Source organism: Neolamprologus brichardi, chromosome 11, assembly GCF_056152115.1.
Source record: "Neolamprologus brichardi isolate AB-2024 chromosome 11, ASM5615211v1, whole genome shotgun sequence".
NCBI lineage: Eukaryota > Metazoa > Chordata > Actinopteri > Cichliformes > Cichlidae > Neolamprologus > Neolamprologus brichardi.
Genome location: NC_142114.1, coordinates 21,891,440 through 21,915,764, shown reverse-complemented (window position 1 = coordinate 21,915,764; position 24,325 = coordinate 21,891,440). Strand labels below are relative to the sequence as shown.

Below are 24,325 nucleotides of genomic sequence, written 5' to 3'. Positions count from 1 at the left end.
TGTTTACGTTCTTGTTGTGTAGTCGATAAATTGATCAGCTGAACGACTGAAGTTTTAACTTACAGCTACTTCGTACTTCTAAATGAATCGTTAGCCACTCTTTCTTGAAAAATCCCCAAATTACATCAGTTTCAGCTTCTCGGGGATTGAGGGCTCGGGAGTTTCCTTTAACAGTGTGACAGTAAAGTGCATATCGTTGTTTTAGACTGACAGTAATTCAATTTTATTCATACAGCACCACACAAAACGCTTTATATTGTAAGGTAGACCCTACAATAATACATACAGAGAAAAACCCAACATCATATGACCCCCTATGAGCAAGCACTTTGGCAGGAAGAACTCTCTTTTAACAGGAAGAAACCTCCGGCAGCACCAGGCTCAAGGAGGGGCAGCCATCTGCCGTGAAAGGTTGGGGTGGCATGACAAAACAGCATTTGAACACATCAGCCTCAGGCTTACAAAAGGCCTTTTTCACCCTTTTGACATTTTAAGATCCAGAAGATTAATCTCGAAAAAATAAGCAGCAGATTAAGAGAATTGCAGGGCAAAGAAATACTGTCAAATGTGGGTAAAGCAAACTGAGATTATTTTCTTACAGATGGATCTAAGGATTATATCGATTGATTAATCAGAAATTAAATGTCAAATAAGTGAAAATGTTTTGCAGTTTGTCAGTGTCCATGTTTTGTTCATCCAGCAGTCTATAACTATTAGACTTATAGACTTATTATAACTACTATACTACTAGATATTTGCTGTGTTTTTACTGCTGTTATAAATCAGATAAGTATATGGTGCTCATATATGAAAAACTGAAATCAGTAAATGTTAATAGTATCATTCAATTCAATTTTATTTATATAGCGCCAAATCACAACAATAGTCGCCTCAAGGCGCTTTATATTGTACAGTAGATCGTACAATAATAGATACAGTGAAAAACCCAACAATCATATGATTGTTAGGCTGTTGCATTTCATGAAGCTGTTGTTGTTGTTGTGTCCATACACTCATCATTTTTATTTGATACATATACCATATGCAGTGCATTCAACTGCAAGAACTGTTGCATGTTATCTCCATATGCTAATACAAACACTTATCACGCTCAGCTCTGAGACGTGTGCTGTATTTATTTGGTTCTCATGTGGAAATGCTTGGTAAATTCTTACACCGCCCTCATTAATCCTTAATCTTGTTATCCTTTGCTCAGTCTGTCTAATCTTCCCTCATATGGATCATCAGCCTGGTCTTTTTCCACAGGGAGCTCCCCAGTATAACCTGCCTTCTCCAGCTGGGAGTTGTGGACTTTGCACACGAATATTTCATAGGTAGTTTTCAGGTTAAAAAAGGGAAATAGCTGTTCTTGTTTCTGTTAAGAATCTTTTAAAAACCACTATTTTTCTTTTAATTAACAGAACACTTTTTCTTCTAACAAACTTAAGGACATGTGTGGCATTGATATCAGGTTATATTTGGCTTCCTTCTTTCTCTTGTAGTTTAAATGTGAAGATTAATGGTGACTTTTTAAAAATATGTCATATCCACATTCTCTGGTGGACCCATTACTCTGAGTGGGTTAGAAACAGGATTACAGAGCAGGCAGGGGTGAAAAGAGTTTGATACATTGATTAATATGCATGCAGGCTTAAGCCCCCACAGCTCTGGGCTTTTTCCCACATGGAGAGGTGTGCAGATCAGGTATTAACTCTGCTGAATGGCCAGAAGTGGTCTTTTCTGGAAAGTAGGACAACTGCCATCTTTGCAGGAAGGTATTTTATCACCTGGTGACAGTAACCAGGTGGTAGATGTCACATTTAGTGGGTACAAATAAGGTACAAACGAATGAGACCTCAGTGTGTGAGAGCCCAGATTTAGGCAGGCTGATGCACGTACTGACAAGCCAATATAAAATACAATGACAGGAATACACACACATACACACACACACACACTTCTGTGAAAAAGGGCCTCATCGAAGGAGAAAGGAGGGAAAAATCAGTTGTCTTGTCTTTCATTACAGCTACCTGACTGCTTTTCCTCTTTGTCTGACAGGTGTGGAATAAAGAACTGATTTCAGTCATTGTTAAAAATAGAACGTTGATACGAAATATACTTTTGAGTCATTCTTCCTACCTTTTTGTGCAAGTGGTCTCAGGTCCATCACATTTCCCTACCTGCTAAATGTAAATCTGATCTGGTAGCAGGTAGTTTAAAAAATGCATTTGAGTTCCTGCAGCTTTGAACTCAAAGACTTGCAGTCCTTTATAAAAGCTCCATATGCTTCACAGCTTAAGTCTTGAGGTGTATTCAGGTAGATAATTATGTGAATCTTTTTAGATGTGGCACTATTTTAAACAATCAAAAGAACAGACTGACTTCTTGCTCTTTTTTTCTCATAGAAGGGCAAATTAAGACAAATCCTTCTGAATAGTTCACATTAACAAAGGCTTCATTCATCTCACAATTTTCTGTTATTAATTGCGATTAATCGCAATTACTTGATTAATAGCCTGGCTCCAATTACATTTTTTTTATTCTTTATATTTTAAGATTGTAACAGACATTTATGCAACACAATGAAGTAAAGGCAGAATAAACACAAAGAATGTATGCTGAAATTCAAAGAGAATTTTAATAGTTTTTATCAATCTTTAACACAGTGAAAACTTCAAAAAACCTTTAAGGCCATCAACAGTGACCGAACCCAGGCCTACAGGTTAAAGTGAATATCATAACAATAAAGGGTGCACAAAACTCAAGATTTAAAACACAAAAAGACATGGCTGAAAACCCAGAATGTTGAACATTTTTCACTTCAAAGGAGCGATCTGGCTTAGTCCTTCTTTGCACTCAGCCAGTTACTGAGGCAGACTATTCTGTTTACATTGTCTGATGACAAAGAAGCACGCTTCTTTTGAATGATGTGACCTGAGAGTGAGAATAATCTCTCACAAGGCACTGTGGTTGCAGGGGTTGACAGGTACTTGCGTGCAATAGGTGCCAGCCTGGCATGTGCTCCTTCTCTCTTTAACCACCACTGTAGTGGACACTCTCCTATGTCAATTTTGGGCTCTGCTTTGTACAGATTCAGACAGCAGTCTATAGCATCTTCCTCTGTATCTGAATCAGGATAACCCAGCAAGCAGATGGACATCTTGCTCTTCTTTGGTGAGGGTTCCTCTGTTGTCTGAGCAGATGGTTGGTGTGCATCCGTCTCTGACATCAGAAGGTCATGTACTGATGCCCACACCTCTCTTCTTTCATCTTTGGAAAGGCATTTAAGGTCTTTAAACCTGGGATCAAGGGCAGTAGCGATCTTCAGCCATGTGAGATTGCTGCTGTCTCTCCGCTGAGCTAGGTCTGTGGTAAAAACCTTCTTAAACCTCAAAATGTAGACTGAGTCATCATCTGAGGGCTCTATAATCCTGAACAAATGACACAAGGCTGGCAACACCATGGAACAGGAGACATACCGCTCTCCCCCCAGCAGTTCGGTAACATATCTGCAATAGAAAGATCAAGTCTGTGTTTTTCTATTAATCACACAGAGACAAACATAAATACCACATATGAAAATACACAGAGTTGAAGGTGGAGAACATACTTGAAAACAAAGCTAGAACGCAAAGATAGACACACAATCATGAGAAACAAAATGATTTACCTGCAAAGTCCCAGTAGTTCCTCCAGCTTTTGCAGTCTGTCAAGCTCCTGGTCAGTCAACATGGTCACCTTGCTGTTTTGTTGAGTCAGGATGGTGGTCAGCCCAGATTTGTTTCTCTGGATCCGCATGATCATCTCTAGGGTGGAGTTCCATCTTGTTGGAACGTCCTGAACAAGCGGTTCTGTTTGATGTCCATGTGCAGCTTGCTGTGCCTTTAATTCCTGAGCGTTTGCTGGACTATGCTTAAAATGTCCAACAATCTTGCGACATTTGGCCAGAGCCCTTTCAAATGCGCTGTCATTAAGAGAAACTGTGACCGTTCTTTGCAGAATGTGGGCCATGCAGGGCATGTGTTCAAATGGAAGTAGTCTGGCGGCTGCAACCATGTTACGAGCACTGTCGGTGCCAAGCGTGGTTACCTTGTCCTTGATTTTCCATTCGTTTGCAACATTCAGAAAATGGTCAGCACACGCCTCAGCATAGTGTCTCTCTTCAGTTTTACTCACTGTTAGTGCAAACGATTGCATAGTCCAGTCGTTATCAATAAAATGTGCCATGACCCCCAAGTAATTATCGTTGTTCACCGAAGTCCAGTGGTCTCCGGTGAGAGCGACGTTCCTTACTTGCACAAGCTTGCTGCACTGCTGAGCCCTCTGGTCCCCATACAAAGTGTGCAGTCTCGACACAATGGTTCCTCCCGAGGGCAGATTGTAACACTCATCTCCTGATGCAGCGCGAATGACTTCTCTCAGTCCATCATCTTCTACTATGCTGACTGGTCGGCAGTTTTTAGCTATCCAAACAACCAAGGAATTGGTTAATTTTTCTCTCACAGTTTTTGTTATTCGTCCACGAGCACCATACTCCTGAAGCGTAGACTGGCAAGGTCCCGTAGAGGTGGATTCAGTTGGGTGTTTTGCTCTCAGGTGATACGCCAATGATGAACTGCTTCTGTGGTACTTGAATTCAGCTTTGCAAATTGTGCACCTAACTCTCGTTTTGTCCAACAAGCCATCAGGCAACTTCTTAAAGAGAAACTTTCCACCCAAAAGTCCGCCCTCGTCCATGATTGCGTGTATATATACACGCAATATATATATATATATATATATATATATATATATATATATATATATGTATGTGTGTGTGTATATATATATATAATTTTGCCCAATTATGTGATCATACTAAAATGTTCAAGGTGAAGCACTATAAAATCAAATATTCTTAATCGTCTATTAATTAGGGTTTTTTTTTATCCAGTTAAAAAAGAAAATAATCTGAAACAAGATATCTGAACAATAATCACCGCAGCAAAAGTGAGGAAAGAGAAGTATATGTTTTCTACCTCATGTCAGCTGATGGGTCAGTAGATTATGCATAGGCAGAGGGGTCACTCACATTGTAATCAATAATTTACCCATGTGATGTCACAGAATAGCGAAGCTCTTTGGAAAATTACACCAACAAAGCTGGAAAATGCTAATATTAAAGGTTGGAACCCTGTTTCGGTAAAACAAATGTGATCAAGGCAGCAGCATCAAAGCTGGAAGGCTTTCAAGTTTGAAGACGTTTTGAAGTAAGCTAAGCACAAAGACAAATAGCCCGATAAAACTTAGATTCTTGAGGTTCTTTTTCACAAATGTCTGATTCAGTGATTCAAATTATTGTTGAGATATTATAAATGGCTTTAGCGGAGAAGATGAAGGCTTTCTTTGCCTTTTTAAACAGCACCAATTCTTTTTCAAGTTTTTCCAAGTTTCACACAGGCAGGTTTTTCCAAACATCTTGGAAAACTTTCCATAATTCTTCTGTGGCTTTGGGCTGTCTGAACTACCTCTAGTTCTTCATGCATTCCTAGACTGACTCTGTGATGTTGAGACTCGATGGGTGCCGTACCAGCTGTTGCAGGACTCCTTGTTCTTTTTTGCTGAAAATAGCTCTCTGACTCTGGCTGTACGTTCGAGGTCGTTTTTGTGCTGCACATAATTTCGGGGCCTATCAGAAGATGATATTAAGTGACAGATAAAATGATTTTCATACATGGTTGATTATCCTGACACAAAGTTTGACTTTATCCTCATTTTCTAACTTTTACTGCCTCTTAAAGAGCTGCAGAAATACAGTATAGATCTGCTCTTGCAGTGAATAACGTTGCACCTGATGTGATGCGCCTGCAGCTTAAGATGGCAGGTGTCAGTCCGATGTTCCCATTGAGACGAAAATAATGAATTCACCGAGCAGGAAGAAGTGTTTGGCAGCGTATTAGCTGGGTCAGCTGCTAAATTGAATCAAATCCTGACATTTTTAATATGTTGAAAAAAAATATTTTATCCTAAAACTCTTCAGTAAAGCCAATACACTTTCTGTAGTCTGTCTGCTTTGAAGCCATAATTGTATGATTGCTTGCACATCTAATTTAAAATTGACTTCTTTTTTTTATTGTAATTACTGTAGCAAAGAATAACAGTCATTGTTATTCCCAAATGTGCTTATGCTTGAAATTTGCATGATCTAATTATCAAAATGTGAAAAGTAGAGTGAAAATGAGTTCGGGTCCCGCCTTGTCCTCTTTTTTTCTTTCTTTCTTTTTTTCACTGTAACCCCTGGTCCACCTGTATCCATGGCAACCCTGAAGACAGACAATTGTACCAAATTAAGGGAACTAGAGGCGGAGAGACGGGTCATATTTGTTGTGATGTCTTCACAGCATATGAAAGAATGTGGCAGGCATTAAATGTGTCTGCACTTACTTTTTCCATTCAGCATAAGATTATTGTGAAGGGTTGATTAACTGATTGATGAAATGGGAAACTTAAAGGGAATCTGTAAGAGAAGCATAAGAAAACTGAGCTGATAAAAAGATAAAAAGCATCTTTCATGTCCATTTGAATCATTATCCAACTCTCTGTGGTAAAAGATTGTACCGTTACGCTCAGATTAAAAAGTTAAATGTGTAAAACGCCAATCTCAGACATGATCATTTCATTAACCTGTAATTACGTCCCAGAGACAACAGGGAACGTCGCTGCTGTTCTGCCCGACTCCATCTGCTTCTTCCACATCATTGCCTCAAGTGAATCCAGAACGTGTCAATTCTCTGCGGCCAATTCCTCCACACTGTTTCTGCTCCCCTTGAGCTCATTTGCCGCCAATTCCTCTTCCATCGTCCAAACAGTTTTTGGTGGATGAGATTGAGCCAATTGTGGCTAGCACGACATTTCATTACAGCCAAAAATTGAACACATGGTGACCTTTGCTCAGCTCTTCACTCCCACATCAGGTCAAGACTTCCTCTTTTCTTTTCTCTTCATCAAAAAAATGTGTTGTTTTTTTTTTAACAACCAACTCTCTAAAAGCTGTGGCTGCACAAACACTCTGCTCATAATCATATCAATCAGACCCAATCACGGTGCTCCCCATTGAAATTGCATACTAATTTGGGCCTTAATGAACCTCATCTGAGTATGCTTTGTTGCCAGCTCTGTGATTGCATTGATCAAGTTAACCTGCACTGTAACTCAGTGGGGGGAACATGCTTGATTTGCCTGTCAGACGTTCATGGGGAGAAAATGTCCTCACAGCTTCAAAGCAGAGAATCTGTCTGAAACTGGCAAAAGCTTGCAGTGACTAGGCTTAGTGCCAGTATAGTGGGGCTGGCAACTGCTTTCTTTTTCTGCCAAACAGTGTTTTGGCACCATCTATATCCTCACATTCAACCCACGGAGCACGGACATGGAGTTTGGCATTGGCTCACGGTATTACGCTAAGGGAGGGGGAGGGGCTCCCATGTTTCTCTAGTTCCTAAACTTTTGACCCTACCTCTCACTACTGTGGCTTTTCAGGTGTGACACGCCATGTGGTGAGTTGGCAACAACATGTAGTCAGATAATCTGCCAGTGCCACAGAATTCTTTTACATATTAATTATTTTTTGAAAGAATCCTGTGTTAAAAAAGGGAAAAAAAAGGTTGTATTGTTATATATGTTTATGTTCATTTACTTTTTACTGTTGAAGTCGCAGTAGTAGCAGTTAGTCTCAGTGAATTCATGCAATGCCCACTCTTGAAAACAGTGGTGAAGCATATATGTTAAAACATAGAATAGTGGCTGAGTCACAGAGTCAAAAAAAAACCTTTCTGTGAGTAAGAAAAGTCGGTGGTTGTCCAGTGATTGCATTGAGTGTTTGTTTTTTTGTTTTTTTGTTTTGCTGTTGGAGACAAGTTGCAAATAGCTGCAGTGACTTCTTGCAAAGCAAGCTGACCAGCCACTTTCAGTTGCAAGGTGACTGCACAGGTCTGGCTGTGGGTGGCAACCGGTCTCCAAACAATCACAGCCTGACTCACTCAGATTAACAAAGGTAATAATTTAAAAACACAGACTAATTGTTAACATTTTGCACTCGATCTGAGTCTATCTGTGCTGATGACTAAAACTCATCTGCATTGCATCATCTGGTTGCCATCTTGGTTGTATCCTGGTTAGACTCTTAAAGCAAGGTTACCAAATCCCTGTGCCCTTTTTTTTTTTAGCTAAATTGCCAACCTGCAGCAGCTACATTGCCATTTGTGGAGGATTTTTTTTTTGTCTATTTCAGATCTGTAAGGTTCTGGCTGGATTTGTACTCTAAGAAGATAATTTGGATTTCTGTGTTTGAAGACAGCAACAGCTCTGCAGTGACTAGTTGTTCACTACAACTACTTGCAACTGGTCTCCATCCTGCATCACACTGCAACCACCAATTTGTACTCTACTGTGACTCTTTGTCCTAACAAGTATTCTCAAAAAGGAATATTGCATGGACTGAAACTTGTTGGTCAAACTTCAGCCTCAAAGATCAATAATGAGCTAACATAAACTAATATAATGAATACATCAATGATTATTTTTAATGCACGACATACATAAAATGATTCATATGGAAAACTATTAATTGCCATAATATTACAAACAGATTGCCAAGTTAACCTTATTTAATTGCAAACTGATAGAGCCTGACTCTGTATCACTGCTGTTTTTTTGCCTTCCTGATGGACCAAAGTCGCTTTGAAAACAGCAGCTGACTGTGAGTGATTGCAGGCCTCATTCCCATCTTCAAAGGAACCATTTTCAAAAGCAACAAGATTGTAAGTTCATCGCACATTGTCACAATAATTTTGGTTGTGCCAGAGTCTTCAACCACTGTTTTCTCTGGTGTGATTGCAGCATAAGGCAGACTGCAGAAAAACATTTAATTCTTAAAAGTTGACTTTGTTGTAATGTTTTTGTCATGTTTTATGGCTTCTAAGTTTCAAAAATAAACATAAAAAAACTACTCGTCAGCTTGTCGGGTGTAATCTAAGGGCATCGGACTAATTTAGTAATTGGGACAGGCAAAAAAAAAGAAGAGAAAACCAAAAACACAGTGACAGTCTAGATATGTCACAATCAGGAGTTGAACTGCTGACCTTTGTTTATCGGATGCTGTTGGTAATTTGAAAAAAAAATTTTTTTACAACTGGGACAAAACATTATGAACACACCTGAAATGCTTAAAGAGCATGAAATGAGATTTTGAAAGGCTTAATATTCAAAATGACAGCGGCTGTGTTCTCTCTCATCAAGAAAGATAAAGATTCGGGTTGAACATTAAGTGACTGAAAAGGAAAATAGTGATCTGCCGCTTTACAAAAAAGATTGTGGGATAGAGTGTCCCTGGTATAATCTGCAACCTAGTGTCTAGATTTATTATAAATGTGGTGCAATATATTTGATTCTTAAATAGAATCTAAATGAATCTTAAAAGTCCATCAACCCTGTACTCAAATGTTTCAGGGAATTAGTAAATGTAATCTAATACTGCTAATAAATGGTGGCGGTGTGGATTTGGGGGAATGAATAGAACAAAAGGAAATATCCGATCTGTACTAAGCTGTTCTATACATACACACTTGCGTATGTACTAAGAGGACAAAGACTGAGACTGAGATGTGAGGGGAAAAAATGCCAATCAAGAACATGAGAATGTGTTTCTTTTTATATAATTAAGCTTGGATTGCAAAGCAGAGCACTCAGGTACAGTCATTGCCAGACACTAAAGCCGCTTTAATTGCCATCCACAGGTAAAAACAGCTTCTCTCCTCTGCACACTTGACTGAATTCAGACATCTAATGGCCTCTCCAATGTTTTATATTCTGACTTTTTAAGTTGGAGTGAGCAGTTAAGTTGCTTCTGTGTGTGTCTGCTAATTGGGATGTTTGAGGCAATGGCAAATTGGTAGATCAGTGGTCTAAGGAGTCCTACTGAGAGGCAAAGACAAAGAGGGAAAGAGAAGGCAAGTGACAAACAGAGCTGCAGGGAGAGGGTTCACAGCTGCCAAGCAGGTAGCGGCCCTCACAATGTGACACGTTTGCCACCTCAAAATGGGAGCACAGAGGAGCTGCCAACCACCAACGATCCTGCTTTTTCTCTCTCGTGCTCTTTCAGTCATACTCCTACAAAGACAGGCAAGCTCTTCTCACATGCTGCTACTCTCTGAAATGAGCTGTACTAGTGCCAGGTGCTGCTGAAGAGAAAGAAAGGAAAAGGGAAGAAAGAAATGTTAAGGCTCCTGTGTGGACATTACTGTGGCGGGAGTGACAGCATGCCTTCGCAAGAGACACCTTGGCTCTGTTATTGTCACCACTGTGGACACAGCAAGTTCCTGCTTCCCTCTGAAATTAATACAAGCTGACCAGCAGCCTGCTCTCTCCGCCTCAATGTGGACAACTGGCTCATTCAGGGTGACAGAACCTGTGACTTGTCCCAACATAGCCTGGATGTCCCGACTGGGCTGGGCCATTAACGAATGCCACTCTGCACAAAGCTCTCCCTTGATTACAGCTGACCTTGGCTTGGGAAAATGAAATCACCATGCCAGGTTGACTTTCACAATGCACAAACTTGGCCGCTGTGTAAATAAGCATATCTGTCGTTTAGGTTTGTTACCCCGGTAGGGTAAAACATAGCTTACCCTCACTGACACACATCAGATCGTCCTTCAGGAATTGCTACAAAAAAGGCAAATAGTTTGTAATGTAGCGCGGAGTTAAACTGATTGTTTTCCATGCACCGATAAATAGCATTTAAACATCTGAGCTTCGACGCAGGGCCAACCACTGATACGCAGCAGCACTGACACTCAGATGTGACAAATCCTGCCAATGCACGCACAAGTACTCAAGCACACAAGAACCCTTTTGGAGTTCAGTGTTGTTATGCCGGCTTATCGATTGAGGACCTCCTGATGCGATCAACAGCTGTCCCTCAGCTGAGTGGCCGCCTGGTGTTGTTCTGCCTCAGCGTTGCCCTGTCAAGGTTACATCTCCCATCACTGTCTGTCTTTTTTTGTGTGTGTGTGTGTGCACATTTCTACACTGGGCTGAATTACAGTAATGGTCCTCTCAAACAGCAGGGCTGCTTTGCTGAATAGTAGCAAGATTGTTGGTTGTTGGGAATCACATGGTAAAGCAGAGCTGGTAGTTCAATCCCTTCCTGGCTCAACGGACATAAAGTTTCTCTGGCCTTGCAGACAGATATGGTCTCTACTGATTGAGGCCTAACTATTTCTCTCTGTGTGCTTTTACTCTCTCCTCCTTCCCTAAAGCTTTCAGAGTTTTATAATTCTGTTTTACTCAAGATGGAAATTTGCTTTTGCCTACTTTTTAACAGAACATCAGGGTTAGGCAAACAAATGCTTCTTTTTCATGCATCAATCATCGCACATTTACTGGCCTCATTTCCACTTGTGGCTGTAGACACACCTTTAATGAGCTGTTTCCATATCAGTGCTTCTGCCTGCTACACCACTCATTAGCCCTGTCACTTAAAAAAAGATGAACTGCATTTTTACTGATCGCGGCACGCTATCGAAGTCCTCCAGCAACATCGGTGCGGCTGTAATGACACCGCCGCACCGATGTTGCAATTAATGACAAGTGGCTGAGTCATTAATTGACTAGAAGTAGCTGAAAAACAACATTGTAATACATCAATCCTCATTCTTGAATATCAGACATAATCTTTTGCTGACAGCAAAATGTCCATTTGTTATTGTTGTTCCTCCATGAGTCAAATGTTTATTTCTTTATAAAGTTGACATTTTTATATGGATAGACATTCATAGTAATTTCACTTTTTTACTCAGTTTTTTTTTTTTGTAAAACATGTTCTATGTTTTACTTTGGGTTTTTTTTTCCAATATGAAGAAAACTATTGAAAAAAAAATCACTTGAAGACAAAAGGCCTCGGATTTTCCCAGCAGTTATACTCACACCGCATACACACCTGACCCCCTTGGAGTACACCTGTTGAATTCACCGTCAGAGCCTTGCAGTGTTTCCTCTTTCCTATACTGCTGTTTACCATTCCTATCTCCCCCTAGGCTTAATCTTTGAAAAATATAACATTTCTTATCACCTCTATGCCGATGATATACAAATATATTTTCAATTAGATGACGACATTGCTCCTTCGTTGCACTGCTTCCTCGAGTGCATGAGAGAAGTCAGAGAATGGCTTTCAGGCAATTCCCTTATCCTGAATGAAAAGAAAACGGAAATTTGTTTTGTTTTGCCCATTCTGCAAATTCTATGCGCCGATCTGGGTCATCCTCGTTGAGATGCTGCAGTAGCTGGAGTTTGTAAGGATGCCATTTGTGAGTAGCTAATATCCGCCGTAGGGATGTTCGACTAATGCCACTCTCCAGTGACATGCGGCGAGTACTACGCTGTGGGCTCTTGCTGAATGAAGGTAGGACAGCCACTGATGTTTCTTCATTAGTGACAGTTTTTTTGCGTCCACATTTTGGCGAATCCAACACTGAACCAGTTTCACGAAACTTAGCAAGCAGTTTGCTAACTGTAGCATGGGAGATGGGTGGTCTCGTAGGGTGTCTTGCATTGAAATCTGCTGCAATGACCCGGTTACTGTGTTCACCAGATATCAACACAGTTTCGATCCGCTCCTCACGTGTTAACCTCTTCGACATGTCAATGGCTGTGAACAAAGAGAAACTTGTAAATAACTCATGAAAGAATAAAGTTACATTGAAACCAAGCACACCATTGTTTTTCTTGTGACATTACCAATAAGTTTGATGTGTCACATGGCCCTCTTCCTATTGAAAAAACAAAAGTTGTATCCAAGATGTTCGACTTCTAAATGGCCACCATGGTCACCACCCCTCACATATACTAATGTGCCACAAACAGGACTTTAATATCACCAACCATTCCCATGTTATTACGGTGTATCCATATAAATGGCCCACCCTGTAGATTGGATTACTGTAATTCTCTCTACTTTGGTCTTCACTCCGCTGTCCTTCATAGACTCCAGCTCATCCAAAATGCTGCGGCTCGCCTCCTGACTGGCACTAGAAAGCATGCCTCTATCACCCCTGTTCTTATTGATTTGCATTGGTTACCCATAAAATATCGCATTGAATTTCAAATATTGTTGCGCACCTTTAAAATTATAAATAATTTAGCCCCTCGTTATCTTGTCAATCTTCTTAGTCTATATGTCCCTGGGTGAGCCCTCGGGTCTTCAGCCCAATTACTCTTGGCTCAGCCTAGATCTAGACTTAAATCTAGGGGTGACCGTGCTTTTGCCTGTACTTTATACTTTAGCTATATCTGTTCTTAGTAACTTTGTTCTTATATTCCCTTTTATTGCTGTATAATTAGTGCCCTCAACCTGATGACATATGTGGTACTTTGTTAATAGTCTTTTATTTAATTGTTGTATTTTATTGTAAAGCACTTTGGTGTACCGCTGGTTTTTTAAACGTGCTACACAAATAAAGTTGTATTGTATTGTATTCCTTATTGAACAGACATTGCCTCTGCTAGTCTCGAGTGAAGCTCAAGTTTTACGGAAGACAAATGCATTGCACTCATTCTTCCAGACATGATGGACAGCGTTTATCTGCTGCAGTTTAGCCTTTGGTCTGGTGCTGTCAGCCTGTAGTTGAGTACAAATGTTTTACGCTTGTCTTTTAGGCTGCGGTGACCTATTTTGGGAGGGTTTGGAGACATATGTGAACAGTGCATATAAATTGGCCTATGGCTCCAGTCTATTGTAATTGTTGTTGTTCAGAATAAAAAGTAGTAGCAGCCTTCAAATATGGCCACATATACATCGCTCCCCAGATATAAATCATCTATGTGAGTTGCAGGGTGTATATGTATATAAATTATTCAAATTAACATATTAAATTAATAAATAAAATGAACGGCTAGATACAGTAAAAGTGCAAAAGTCTCAAGCCACCCCTCATTTCTTTATATTTTGGTAGGAAAATGGGAAATGGGTGCAGAGATTTATTAAAACATACATACAATATACAAGGCAAAGTGTGTATAATTCAAATGGATTCAGTCTTTTCACTGAACAAAGCATCATCTTTAAGTAGTCTTCAGGCTTCTTGAAGGACATTCAAAGTTTCTTCTGGATAAAGAATGGGGCGATCGTAGCTCAAGAGTTGGGAGTTCGCCTTGTAATCGGAAGGTTGCCAGTTTGAGCCCCGGCTTGGACAGTCTCGGTCGTTGTGTCCTTGGGCAAGACACTTTACCCGTTGCCTACTGGTGGTGGTCAGAGGGCCCAGTGTCGCCAGTGTCCGGCAGCCTTGCCTCTGTCAGTGCGCCCCAGGGCAGCTGTGGCTACAATGTAGCTTGCCATCACCAGTGGATGACTGGATGTGTAAAGTGCTTTGGGGTCCTTAGGGATTAATAAAGCACTATACAAATACAGACCATTTACCATTTTGATTTTGGCTGCCTTTTGTTCTGTTCTCTGTCAGCATAATCACTCACTGCTTCAATAATCTTCTTGGTTCTGGGAGGCCAATACCGGACCATGATAATGTTCCATTGAGTGCTTTTACATCCAGGTATCCCTTTTCTGCATTGGCAGTGGGTTTGGGATCACTGTCGAGCTGAAATATGAAGCTGCTGCCAGTCAGATGCTTTCCAGATGGGTACTGCATCAAAATCTGACAGTACTTTACTGATGGCTCTAGACACTCTCTGTACCTCTCTCCTGACCTATATTGACAACAACAATTTGAACCAAAAATTTCAAATATGAAGTCATCACTCCGTAAGAATTGTTGCCAATGATTTTCTGTCTAGTTCTTGCGTTATTTGGCATACCTCTGTCTTTTCTCCTTGTTTCCCTTCCCTTAGAATGACTCTCTGACAGACATTTTTCCACTGAGACCATGAGTTTTTGTCAAGGAGTAGATGGACCAACTGAAAACCCAGATGCATGTCTTAGGTCCGGCCTCAGGTCTTTTTTTAATTTTTTTTTTTATAATTGACAGGATCATAACACCTGATGTTGTTTTTTTTATGCTGTTCACCTGCTGTAGATTTTTAGATGTGCCACTTCTTCTATCGTCGCCCACTTGTCCAGGTTTCTCAAGAATTTTCAAGGACACATTTCACACCTTTCTGTTCAGTTTTAAGCTAATATCTCTTTGGGCGCCACCTTGTTGGTGCAAGAAAAGTATTTTTATGCCTTTGACACTATTGGTCATTGACCACATTAAAGGAAATTACAAAAGTCTGGCTCCTTGGAAGCAAAATGAAAAGAAATTATTGCATGTTCAGATATGTAAATAAATGTGTTAGTGTAACTGGGTCTGTAGCTGCCCTGGTATTCTTGGATCTTATTATCCACAAGCATAAGTCAGTGAAATTGAACATTACAATAATTTTACACGTGAAGATTTGACAAACAAATTTAGAGACAGTTATGTATTTGTAAAGTTATTTAATTTACTCTGATACTGCAAATCAAACAGCGTGTCACACGTTGTTACACGGACCTTCCCTCCCCTGTTTTCCTTACAGTCCTTTTTTCTTCTCTTGCACTTCCTCTTTGTCTTGGCAGTTGGCGAGCAGTAACATTTAATTAGGATCAAAGAACCAAGGCCTAAGCAATGTCTATGAGCTGTGACATTTATGGCAAGATGGGACCCTTCAGATGACCTCAGGCCTTGACACATCAAAGGGTCTTGGGGAATATCAGACACTATTACTCACCGTCTTGTAAGAATATTCAGCCTAAAATCTTCTGCCTGAAGATGTTCCAGTTCTTGCGAGAGGTCAAAAATCCATGTGCTCTTCTTACAATGAGAAGTGTCAGAGTGATTCGTTGTTATTTATATAGTCACTACTGCCTGTAGTTATCTTTTAGTAGTGCAGTGCAATTTCTTTTTCTTTTTTCTTTTTTTTTTTTGAGTTAGTGATCTGACTACCACTTAATTTTTCTTGGATGTCATTTTTAATGTGACAAAGCTGTTTCAACAAAAAATACCACCACCCTGAGGAGAAACTGGGCCCATGCTGGTGTGCTCTGGTATAAATGGCTAAGAGCCAGCAAGCACAGTTAGTGTTGATAAACACAGGTGGAAAAGAGGCAAGCATCATGCCCTCAAGCATGCCTGTACTCTGGCATTAGCTCATTGAGCACACATGCTATTTCACCGTTAGCAAAACTGGCTATACTGCTGGTGGTATTTTCTCATATTGTGTCAATCATTTTCCAGTGAGTAGAAATGTAGTGTTCAGTGATGGAAAATGCTGGAAACCACTCTGCTGATTTAAAGTGAGACTGAAATGTGAAATAAGCTGCAGTTTAGAGTTTTTGATTATGGAATTTGATCTGGATGACCTTGTTTCTCTTTGGAATTTGAATAGCTTTACATCTTTGTATTCCTCACTCCCAGTGGTTGAAACATGCGCCTGGGTATTTTGGCAGGAGTTAAGTGTATCTGTTCAGCTTCCCTAACATTATTTTGCCTTCAAATTGACGAAGCATGTCCGACACCAAACAAAAATCCTCTTTGCTGTCGAGCTGCGCGTGAACTTGAGTCAGGCACCGTGTTGATCTGTGCTAGCACAGACACAGAGGAGTGGCAGCAGGATGGATGCCACCCCCTACTGAGAAAATGAGTGGAATCACAGCATTTTCCACCCAGCTGACACCCAAGACAGATGGAGCTAGCAAACACTGCAGCGCAGCTCCAGTCGAAACCATGGCAACAGCGAGGCAACAGAAAGCCTGCCAGGCCAATCGCAGAGAAGAATGCAGTGCTGTAGAAGCAGGTCCCCGAGGTAGAGTCAGAGATGATGATTGCCTAATGGATGTGAGGTTGGTGTTGAAAGAATCGGGGGGGATCCATCATAACAGGGAAGATCGGGTGGAATTCACATTATTCTTTTTATCCTAGGGGGTTGATTTTTATATCGGCAGAAACGAGCGAGTTAGATCACAGACAAATGACATGTCATCAGCGAAGCCTCCGTAGTGTTATAGAACAGAAGCTGACTGAAGCCCGAAGGCACGTCTAAAAACATGGTTAATGTTTTTTGAGAGTTTACACAGTGGGTTGATGTCTGAATTCAACTCATTCAGTCTGAATTCAACTCGTTTACCCTTCTGTTAGATTATTTCTGTACTGCTGCTGCCCACAGGGAATTTGTCATTTGACTTTGCTCTTCAGAGCAGAGGATCACCTGAATGGCTGCCATGCCGCTGATGGAAACTGAACGTCTCGCTCAAGGACACACGACACACAAGGAGCACGCTCGAGCTCAGGCTCTGTAGGTGAACGAAAGTACAGCACTACATTCTTAATGAAACAGTGCATTTTTGTGTTTGACTGTTTTGAAAGGTGAATTTACAGCGAGGGATTTATTTTAAATTGCGACAAGATTTGAACTTTAAGGAGATTGGCATACCAGACTGTAGAGAATATGCATTCTTGTACTCTTGTATTTTCTCTGCTGCAATGGGGAAAAAATCATTACGTGTTATATTTTAGGAGGCTAAGTGAAATATCACTAAACTACTCTTGTTGCATTAAAAAAAAGTGAAGCATGTTTACTAGAGTGAATGTTTAAACTCAGGTCGAAATCTCTTTATTATTGAATTCATGTTAAATGAAAAAAGCATCAGTTTTTCTATTAGATTCAAGGTCTGCTTGCCTGATACTGAAGCTGTGCGCGACCCCTGCGTGACCCTATTCTTCGATTCTCTCCGACTCTGTGCAGCCTGTGCTCCATTTACATATGCCCAAAAAATAAAAAGTCATCTCTGCATTTCCAGATAAGCTCAACAGCAATAAATCACCTTTGTTTAAACCACTTTGCTTTATCAGGGTGTGGCACAGATAAAACGAGCACTGACAAAGATACAGTATAATTGCACATTTTCTCATCTGCAGTACTTTTCACTGTCATGAAGTCTTTAGCTTTTTACACCACTTTTCGCCATTTCTAATCTTAAAGAATCCAGTTTGACTTTGCGAGCCTGTATCAACTTCTTTCTTGCTTTAAAACAAATATATGGTGTTACAGCTAGCTGATAAAATGTCTATCATTATAAGAAGTGACTTGCTGCCTGTGCGCTTACCCCTTTTGAAGAACTTGTGAAATTGAGTTTCTGAAGTGTCTTACTTGTTTCGATTTCCGAGGAAAAGCAGTTAAATTTTGAGGGCCTGAATGGCAGTTATCTACCCTAAGCAGCCTGTGCACTGTGTTAAACTGAATTGCCTTTTCTTTCCAGACTCCACGGAGGCTCGGTGATTATGTAGGCTCTGTTTATTTGTTTATTTCAACAAGGATATATTACAGAGAGTTTCCGTCATTCAGAACAGGAATTTCTCTCCAAAGACAAACCCCAAACAGCTACAACATTAAAACAAATGAAAGGTAAAATGAATCGTTACATTACAATATAGAAAACAATAGATCCCTGCATTCGTGTGGTTAGGGTTATTTTGACTGTACATAAAAGATGGACATGGTTACAGTGACATTGTCATCATCTTTTATTGTAGCAATACCATGGAGCACAAACTTGTTAAAGGTACAGTACTAGTAACTAAAAGGCGTTCCATATTATTAGTGGTCTAAAAAATCCATCAACACCATCAAGACATCTAATTCAGTGACTCAGACTGGCAGAGGTGACAGTTGGAAGGAGTGGTCACACTCTCAGTAATGCATGACTTCAATTTAAAATGATGTCTTAACTAAGGGAGGCATTAACAACAGACTAAATCATTTTCATACCCAGGATGTAAACATTTCAAAATCTGTGAAGTTGTATATTGTAACATAATTGGGAAAGCCAGCCTTAAGTAGGAAGACCTGATTGGTGTGTGTGTGTGTGCGCGTCTTTTTTCACACTGGTTTAAATTCTCAACCATGGAGACGAACCACTGCCCAGATCCTTATCATCTGTGGGAATGTGCTAAAACAGTTCTGATCCACACAGACCCAACCCTGCAATCCACAAGACCCCAGCGGATTTACTGCCACCATCGAGCTGCTACACACCACATGACACCCACAGGGATCTATACCCCAATGGGTTAGTGGTTTTAGCAGGTAACTGCTAAGCTACACAATAACATGTGTGCTACTTGGACTGATATCTCTTCCTTCTTGGCAACCACTGTTTGAAGCTCCAATAGAAGATTCACGTTGGACTCGTTAATCATTAAAAGTATGATATGTGCTTTCTTAATTTAGAGAAACACATTCTCAGGCAAGCATCTGTCACTCCAGCTTACACACAGTCACACACAGTCGCTCCCCCGCATACGAGGCATCACAGTGGCCATATCCTTCACTGAGTCGAGTCTTTGATGAGGCAGCCGATGCTTTGAAGCCCGACGCTGCCATCAGGGGCTTTTAAAGAAGCCCGGCCTCTCTCTTTGCATCTTTCTCTTACACTCCACAAACAACTAGCACATATTGCCAACTGAACCACTGATCCGCACTAGGCCAGAGTGATCTTCCTCATTTCATCTTGCCTTCTCTCATCCCAGTCCTACCACGAACCCACATCTCTCTCTCTCTCTCTCTCTCTCTCTCTCTCTCTCTCTCTTTCTTTTCAACTGAGGCACTTTATCCTCAACCCCTCATCGCGCTATATTCCCCAGATCTCATTACCACTCGTGAAATTGCATTTTTTTTTCTCTCAGATCGTTTCATCTGTTTTGAAGAACCAGCAACAGGTATATACGGTATTATTGTTCAGTGTTCAGAAATATCTTAGATTAAGAAGTGTTAACTCTTTAAAACAAGAGATGGATTTAAAGGCAGTGCTGCTCTGTAGGGTTTTGTCTCAGCGCTTAGAGTGGTCAGTTAGAAAAGCCCTATATAAAGGCAAGTACATCCTGTTTGTGTGCAAAACAAAAGAGTCATGAATGTCATGAATATTAGGAAATACTTTAGGAATACTCCAACAATTTTCTTGCTATGAACGTTTGTGGAAACATTCATGGTGTCCAGACAATTATTCCTAATGAAACTGGTGACTGAATTTTTCTTCTCTTGCGGCACCAGCAGGACATTTTTCTCTCTTATTATTCCGATGACGACAGGCTGTCTGAACAACAAAGTGCCAAATACCAGAGACTTCATGCTTCAGGAAGAATGCTGTAGTGTCACTTCAAGCACATATTTCATTTGCATGAATTTGACATGTAAACAAATTGTATGTCGCAAGTTAATGAAATGTGAGAATAAAGTGCACCTGACATTTTGTTTTCACATTGTCTTTGCTTGGTGTACTAAAATGTGACCTAACCTAACATGCATCTTAATTTTTCAACAAAATTTACTCCATTTATTCCAAAACATCAACGACTTCACCAGGGGAATTTTAAATCCGGTGGGCAGATTTACCTTAAACTATCCTAATTGTGACCATTCTGAGAGCTTTCCTCTTGTGCCACAGTCGGCAGAGTTCCTCAACCTTCATGTTCTCAGTGCGGTAAACCGCTTTTCATGGCAGTCTGGTTTGCCCTCCAGCACCTCCCTGAAACTTATTTTTAATGCAGTACTAGTACAGCACTTTCGCACTGAGGGAGTATAATGAACATTACGGCCTCTGCATTATTCTGTTGGGTCTCAAATGTTTTACATTCTGTTGCAGCCTGCAAGTTTCTCACAGGATATAACAAAGTATGTGTGAAAACTTTAATCCATCTCCTACACAGAGTTGTGATGTCTCCACCATTTGCATGTAGCTCACAGGCAGTCCCAGACAGTTTTTCTCTCTTACACTTTAAACAAGATCTCTTAGATTTCCTACAGTTTCTCTGGGAGCGTTGTCTGTCGATGCCCACACAGGAAGGTACCTGTTAGCTCTTGTGTCTAGCTGAGTGGGCCAGTAGGTGCCTGTTGTCCTCCTACACCGGGCTTGTGAGACTGTTAAGGCCCTTATGAGAATTGGATCTGACACCATCAGCCCCATCTTCTTCCTGTTCCTCTTCCATAGTAATAATGATGGAAAGGTTGTGGCACCCTGCAAATTGCAGGTTGAATTATTGATGTCTGGGTGCTTTGGTACAGCGAGGACTGATCATCTATGACATCTGTCAATACGTAAACGGGTATAACAGTGTTGCTATGTGACGGACAAGCTTGTTTTATTTGTCCTGTATGCCACAGGTGGGGAGTGTGCCAATATTATTATCTCTCAAGGTGCTAAGACAATGATTCAAAGTGATTTGCCGTCGGCTAGCTTGGAGATGGCTCCACAAATCGAACATGTGGAGTCTGTGTGTATTTATTTTTAAAAAACACAGTAAAACATGAGTAGGATTAAGTCTTCCCTCTGGCTGTTCTTTTTATTTTTTTTTTCATTTCATGCACACACTGTGTTGCAATAACACAAAATAAGCAGCTTTGGATGATAAAACGTAGCGTTTTGGTTCCCAAATCAAAACTGAAGCATACACTGCCACTTGGTGGTTACCCTGTAATATGGAAAGATCATGTTAAAGTTGAAACAACTGAATAATGACCTCTTCTGTTTTTACAACCAGCACCCACATCTTCTTCAATAATTGCGTCACTAAGCTGGCAGAAAGAACAGCTATTGTGTTTGCTACATAATACAGAGGCAGTAGCCGGCACACTGGAATGATTTGTATAAGCCCAGTTTAGTGGGTCAAAAGGAGGGGCAGAAAGTCTGTGGGCGGCTCGTGCACTTGAGAGAAGAACGTTTAAGCTGATGAACGTTGCTTAACAGTATAGCTGTAATGTGGACTCATTTAGAGCTGCTTCTTTCCAGTGGGGGCTTGATTGAGCAGCCGCCACTTGTTTGTTTTCCAATTTGGGCTTTGGTGGGTACTTCCATTTTACCACTGCGTTTGTTTTCGGCAAGTCCTCATGTCTAATTTATTGGATCTGTTTTAGCATGTTCGCCTACTCGCTCTCAGGCGATGGTATGCTGCATAAATTATGCAGAGTACTTTTGATTTACGACATCAGGGGCGAACGGCTGATGTTAGACTGCGTGCTGCGAGTTAGTACGTCTTGAACGCAGCCTGCTATGTCACTGTGCCAGCTTTTCAGATTGAGATGTTGAAACGTGAGTGGGGTACAACAATGGAATAGGAATTTGCAGTGAAACCACTGGCTCGGATAGCGTTTAGGCTTTTAAAACAATTCCCTCATTGGCAATAGTAGAGATTTACAGAGAAGCAAAAGAACACTTTGCAGTCTTTCTACTATCTTGCCCAAATTAACCTTGAATATTCATTGAGAATGTTACACACCACTGTGGCTAAATATAGCTTACCATCTGTAGCTCAGTATTCAAAGTAGGGGTAAAGCTTGGTCAAAGGCAACAATGTTGATGTAGTGAGATTTGGACTTGTTGGAGCATAGTAAAATGATGGTGCTGTGAGCTGTGGACTTGTCTGCTTTTCAGTCAGCTCGCACCAGCAGCTTGTGAAATGAAGAACGAAATCAATGTGCATCAAAGGGTCTCATCTTGTCAGTCTTGTCAGATCCAGTTGAAAGGGTAGATGTACCGGGGAAGACTATTGAAGCTGAGACTTGTAATATTCCTTTCAATCAGTGATATCTGCAACTAGTCACTGAGATACCTGCACGGTGTCTGTTTTATTTGGAATATTTCTATGTTCCCCTATCAGGCTGATTAAGATAAAGAGGACAGAAAAGGATCCTACTAATGACCAATGCCGCTGGGAGAGAAATTAAACAAGGTGCACACGCTACGCTAAGAATGCGTTCCATTCGCCTCGCGCTGAGAAAATGAGTGTCCTGTTGGAGCCTCAGTAGAATTAAACCACAGCTATCTTTCAGCCTGCAGCAAACCTGAACCTTGTTTTAATGTGTTCTTGGTTTTTTTTTTTTCAACTCTCAACTGTAGGACGACCATTTTCCAAAACAAAATAATTACTCCATCTAACACAGCTAAAACACCCCCACGGGTGCAGAGTTCAAGTTATGATGAAACATGTAAATATGTTTTACAACCATTTACTCAATTTGCTCGTTTGCAGATGTCTTTTTGCATGTGTTTGTGTATTACATCTGTGATTTACTAAGTCTGTGGTGAAAGTGGATTCTGTTTCCACAATAAAAGCAGCACCATCATTTACTGACTAAACATCGTTTGAGGTGTCGCATGGAGCTCAACTTTAGCTGACGTTAGGCTCAAAAAGTCCTGATTTTGTTATTTGAAGCTTTTCCCAGCTTTGACTCTGTAAACTGTATGTTCAGCCTAATTAACCTGTGCATATAAAAACAGATTATAGGGGTATTCATTGTAGGATTTGGAGACTGACAAGTTGTTTTAGGAGAAATGGGAAAAGAAAGAAAATTATGGTATATTTATACTAAGACTAACAAGTGAAAGATTAGTAAAAGTGAAAGATCTGTTTGGATCCCTGAAGAAGAGACAAATCCCACTGGGGGTTAGACCAGGAAAGGCACCCGGTGTAAAAATGTGCCAAATCAAACATGCAAAGCTACCTGCTTTGGCGATCCCTTGTGAATAAAACAGCGGCCAAAAGTGTCCCTTTTTTTTTCTATTAACACTGATCTCTTTTCAGATTTACAAAACAAAAGCTGTTTTTGGTTTGACCTCTATAGGTTAAGGAAATGTATCAGAATATTTATTAACTAGATACAAAATTTACTACAGGTAAGCAGAACATGAGCATTAGTTCAAACAAAGAGCACTTTGTTTTAGATATATTACTAATGTGAATACAGGAAGTCATTCTGCAATGCTGAAGATGTCACCTTAGTTTAGAAAATTGCCATTGACATTGCTCATTTTATGTTATGACAATGTAATATATAGTTAGCAGATGAATTAGAATTGGAAAATAAACACGTTTTGCTGTACAGTGATGTGTTGCCTACAAGGTGATTTTACAAACACGATTTTCTGTTTTGTCCCTGGCTCATCATCATGTGGCTGACGTCATTACAAGGTTTTCATTTCTTGTTAATTGCAAGCCGTTAGAGACGGTTCAGTTTTAAGCATTCTTTGTTGTGTGGCCAGAACTAAAAATTCTGTCCTAATTAGCAAACGGTATTCAAAGATTTTCTTACAACTGGAATGTCATCTAACAAGATCTAAGATCTAACCATACACATAAGTTGCGAGTGGCTGTGTTGAGATTTTAGCTATATTTAGAAGTGAAATAATGACTAAAAAAAGAAAGTTAAAAGCTTTTCTTGCATAGTGCACAGACTCTCCTTGGCTGCTACAGCTCGCTAAACCGTAGAGAAGGAGAGAGAGATATGTGCCTCACCTGTAATTTGTATAAAAAAGTGTAAAAAGTTT

General features: G+C 40.4%; 2 protein-coding genes across 3 annotated transcripts in view; one reads left to right on the top strand and one right to left on the bottom strand.

Annotated features, from left to right (window-relative positions):
• Nucleotides 1–24,325, top strand: part of LOC102787069 (mannosyl-oligosaccharide 1,2-alpha-mannosidase IA) — a 192,029-nt gene that overhangs the window by 144,457 nt on the left and 23,247 nt on the right. The gene's annotated exons all lie outside the window — the stretch shown is intronic.
• On the bottom strand, nucleotides 2,840–4,737 carry LOC148100551 (E3 SUMO-protein ligase ZBED1-like). The gene is made up of 2 exons (XM_087847799.1): nucleotides 3,671–4,737; nucleotides 2,840–3,509 (listed from the first exon to the last, which is right to left on the bottom strand). The coding sequence occupies exons 1-2, from the start codon at nucleotides 4,735–4,737 to the stop codon at nucleotides 2,840–2,842; spliced, it is 1,737 nt and encodes a 578-aa protein (XP_087703925.1).

Excerpts from the sequence above, each read along its gene's own strand:
- LOC148100551 (XM_087847799.1), bottom strand. The coding sequence starts at position 4,737 with ATGGACGAGGGCGGACTTTTGGGTGGAAAGTTTCTCTTTAAGAAGTTG. Across the intron at positions 3,510-3,670 it reads GAACTACTGGGACTTTGCAG|ATATGTTACCGAACTGCTGG; the intron begins GTAAATCATTTT and ends TTTCTATTGCAG.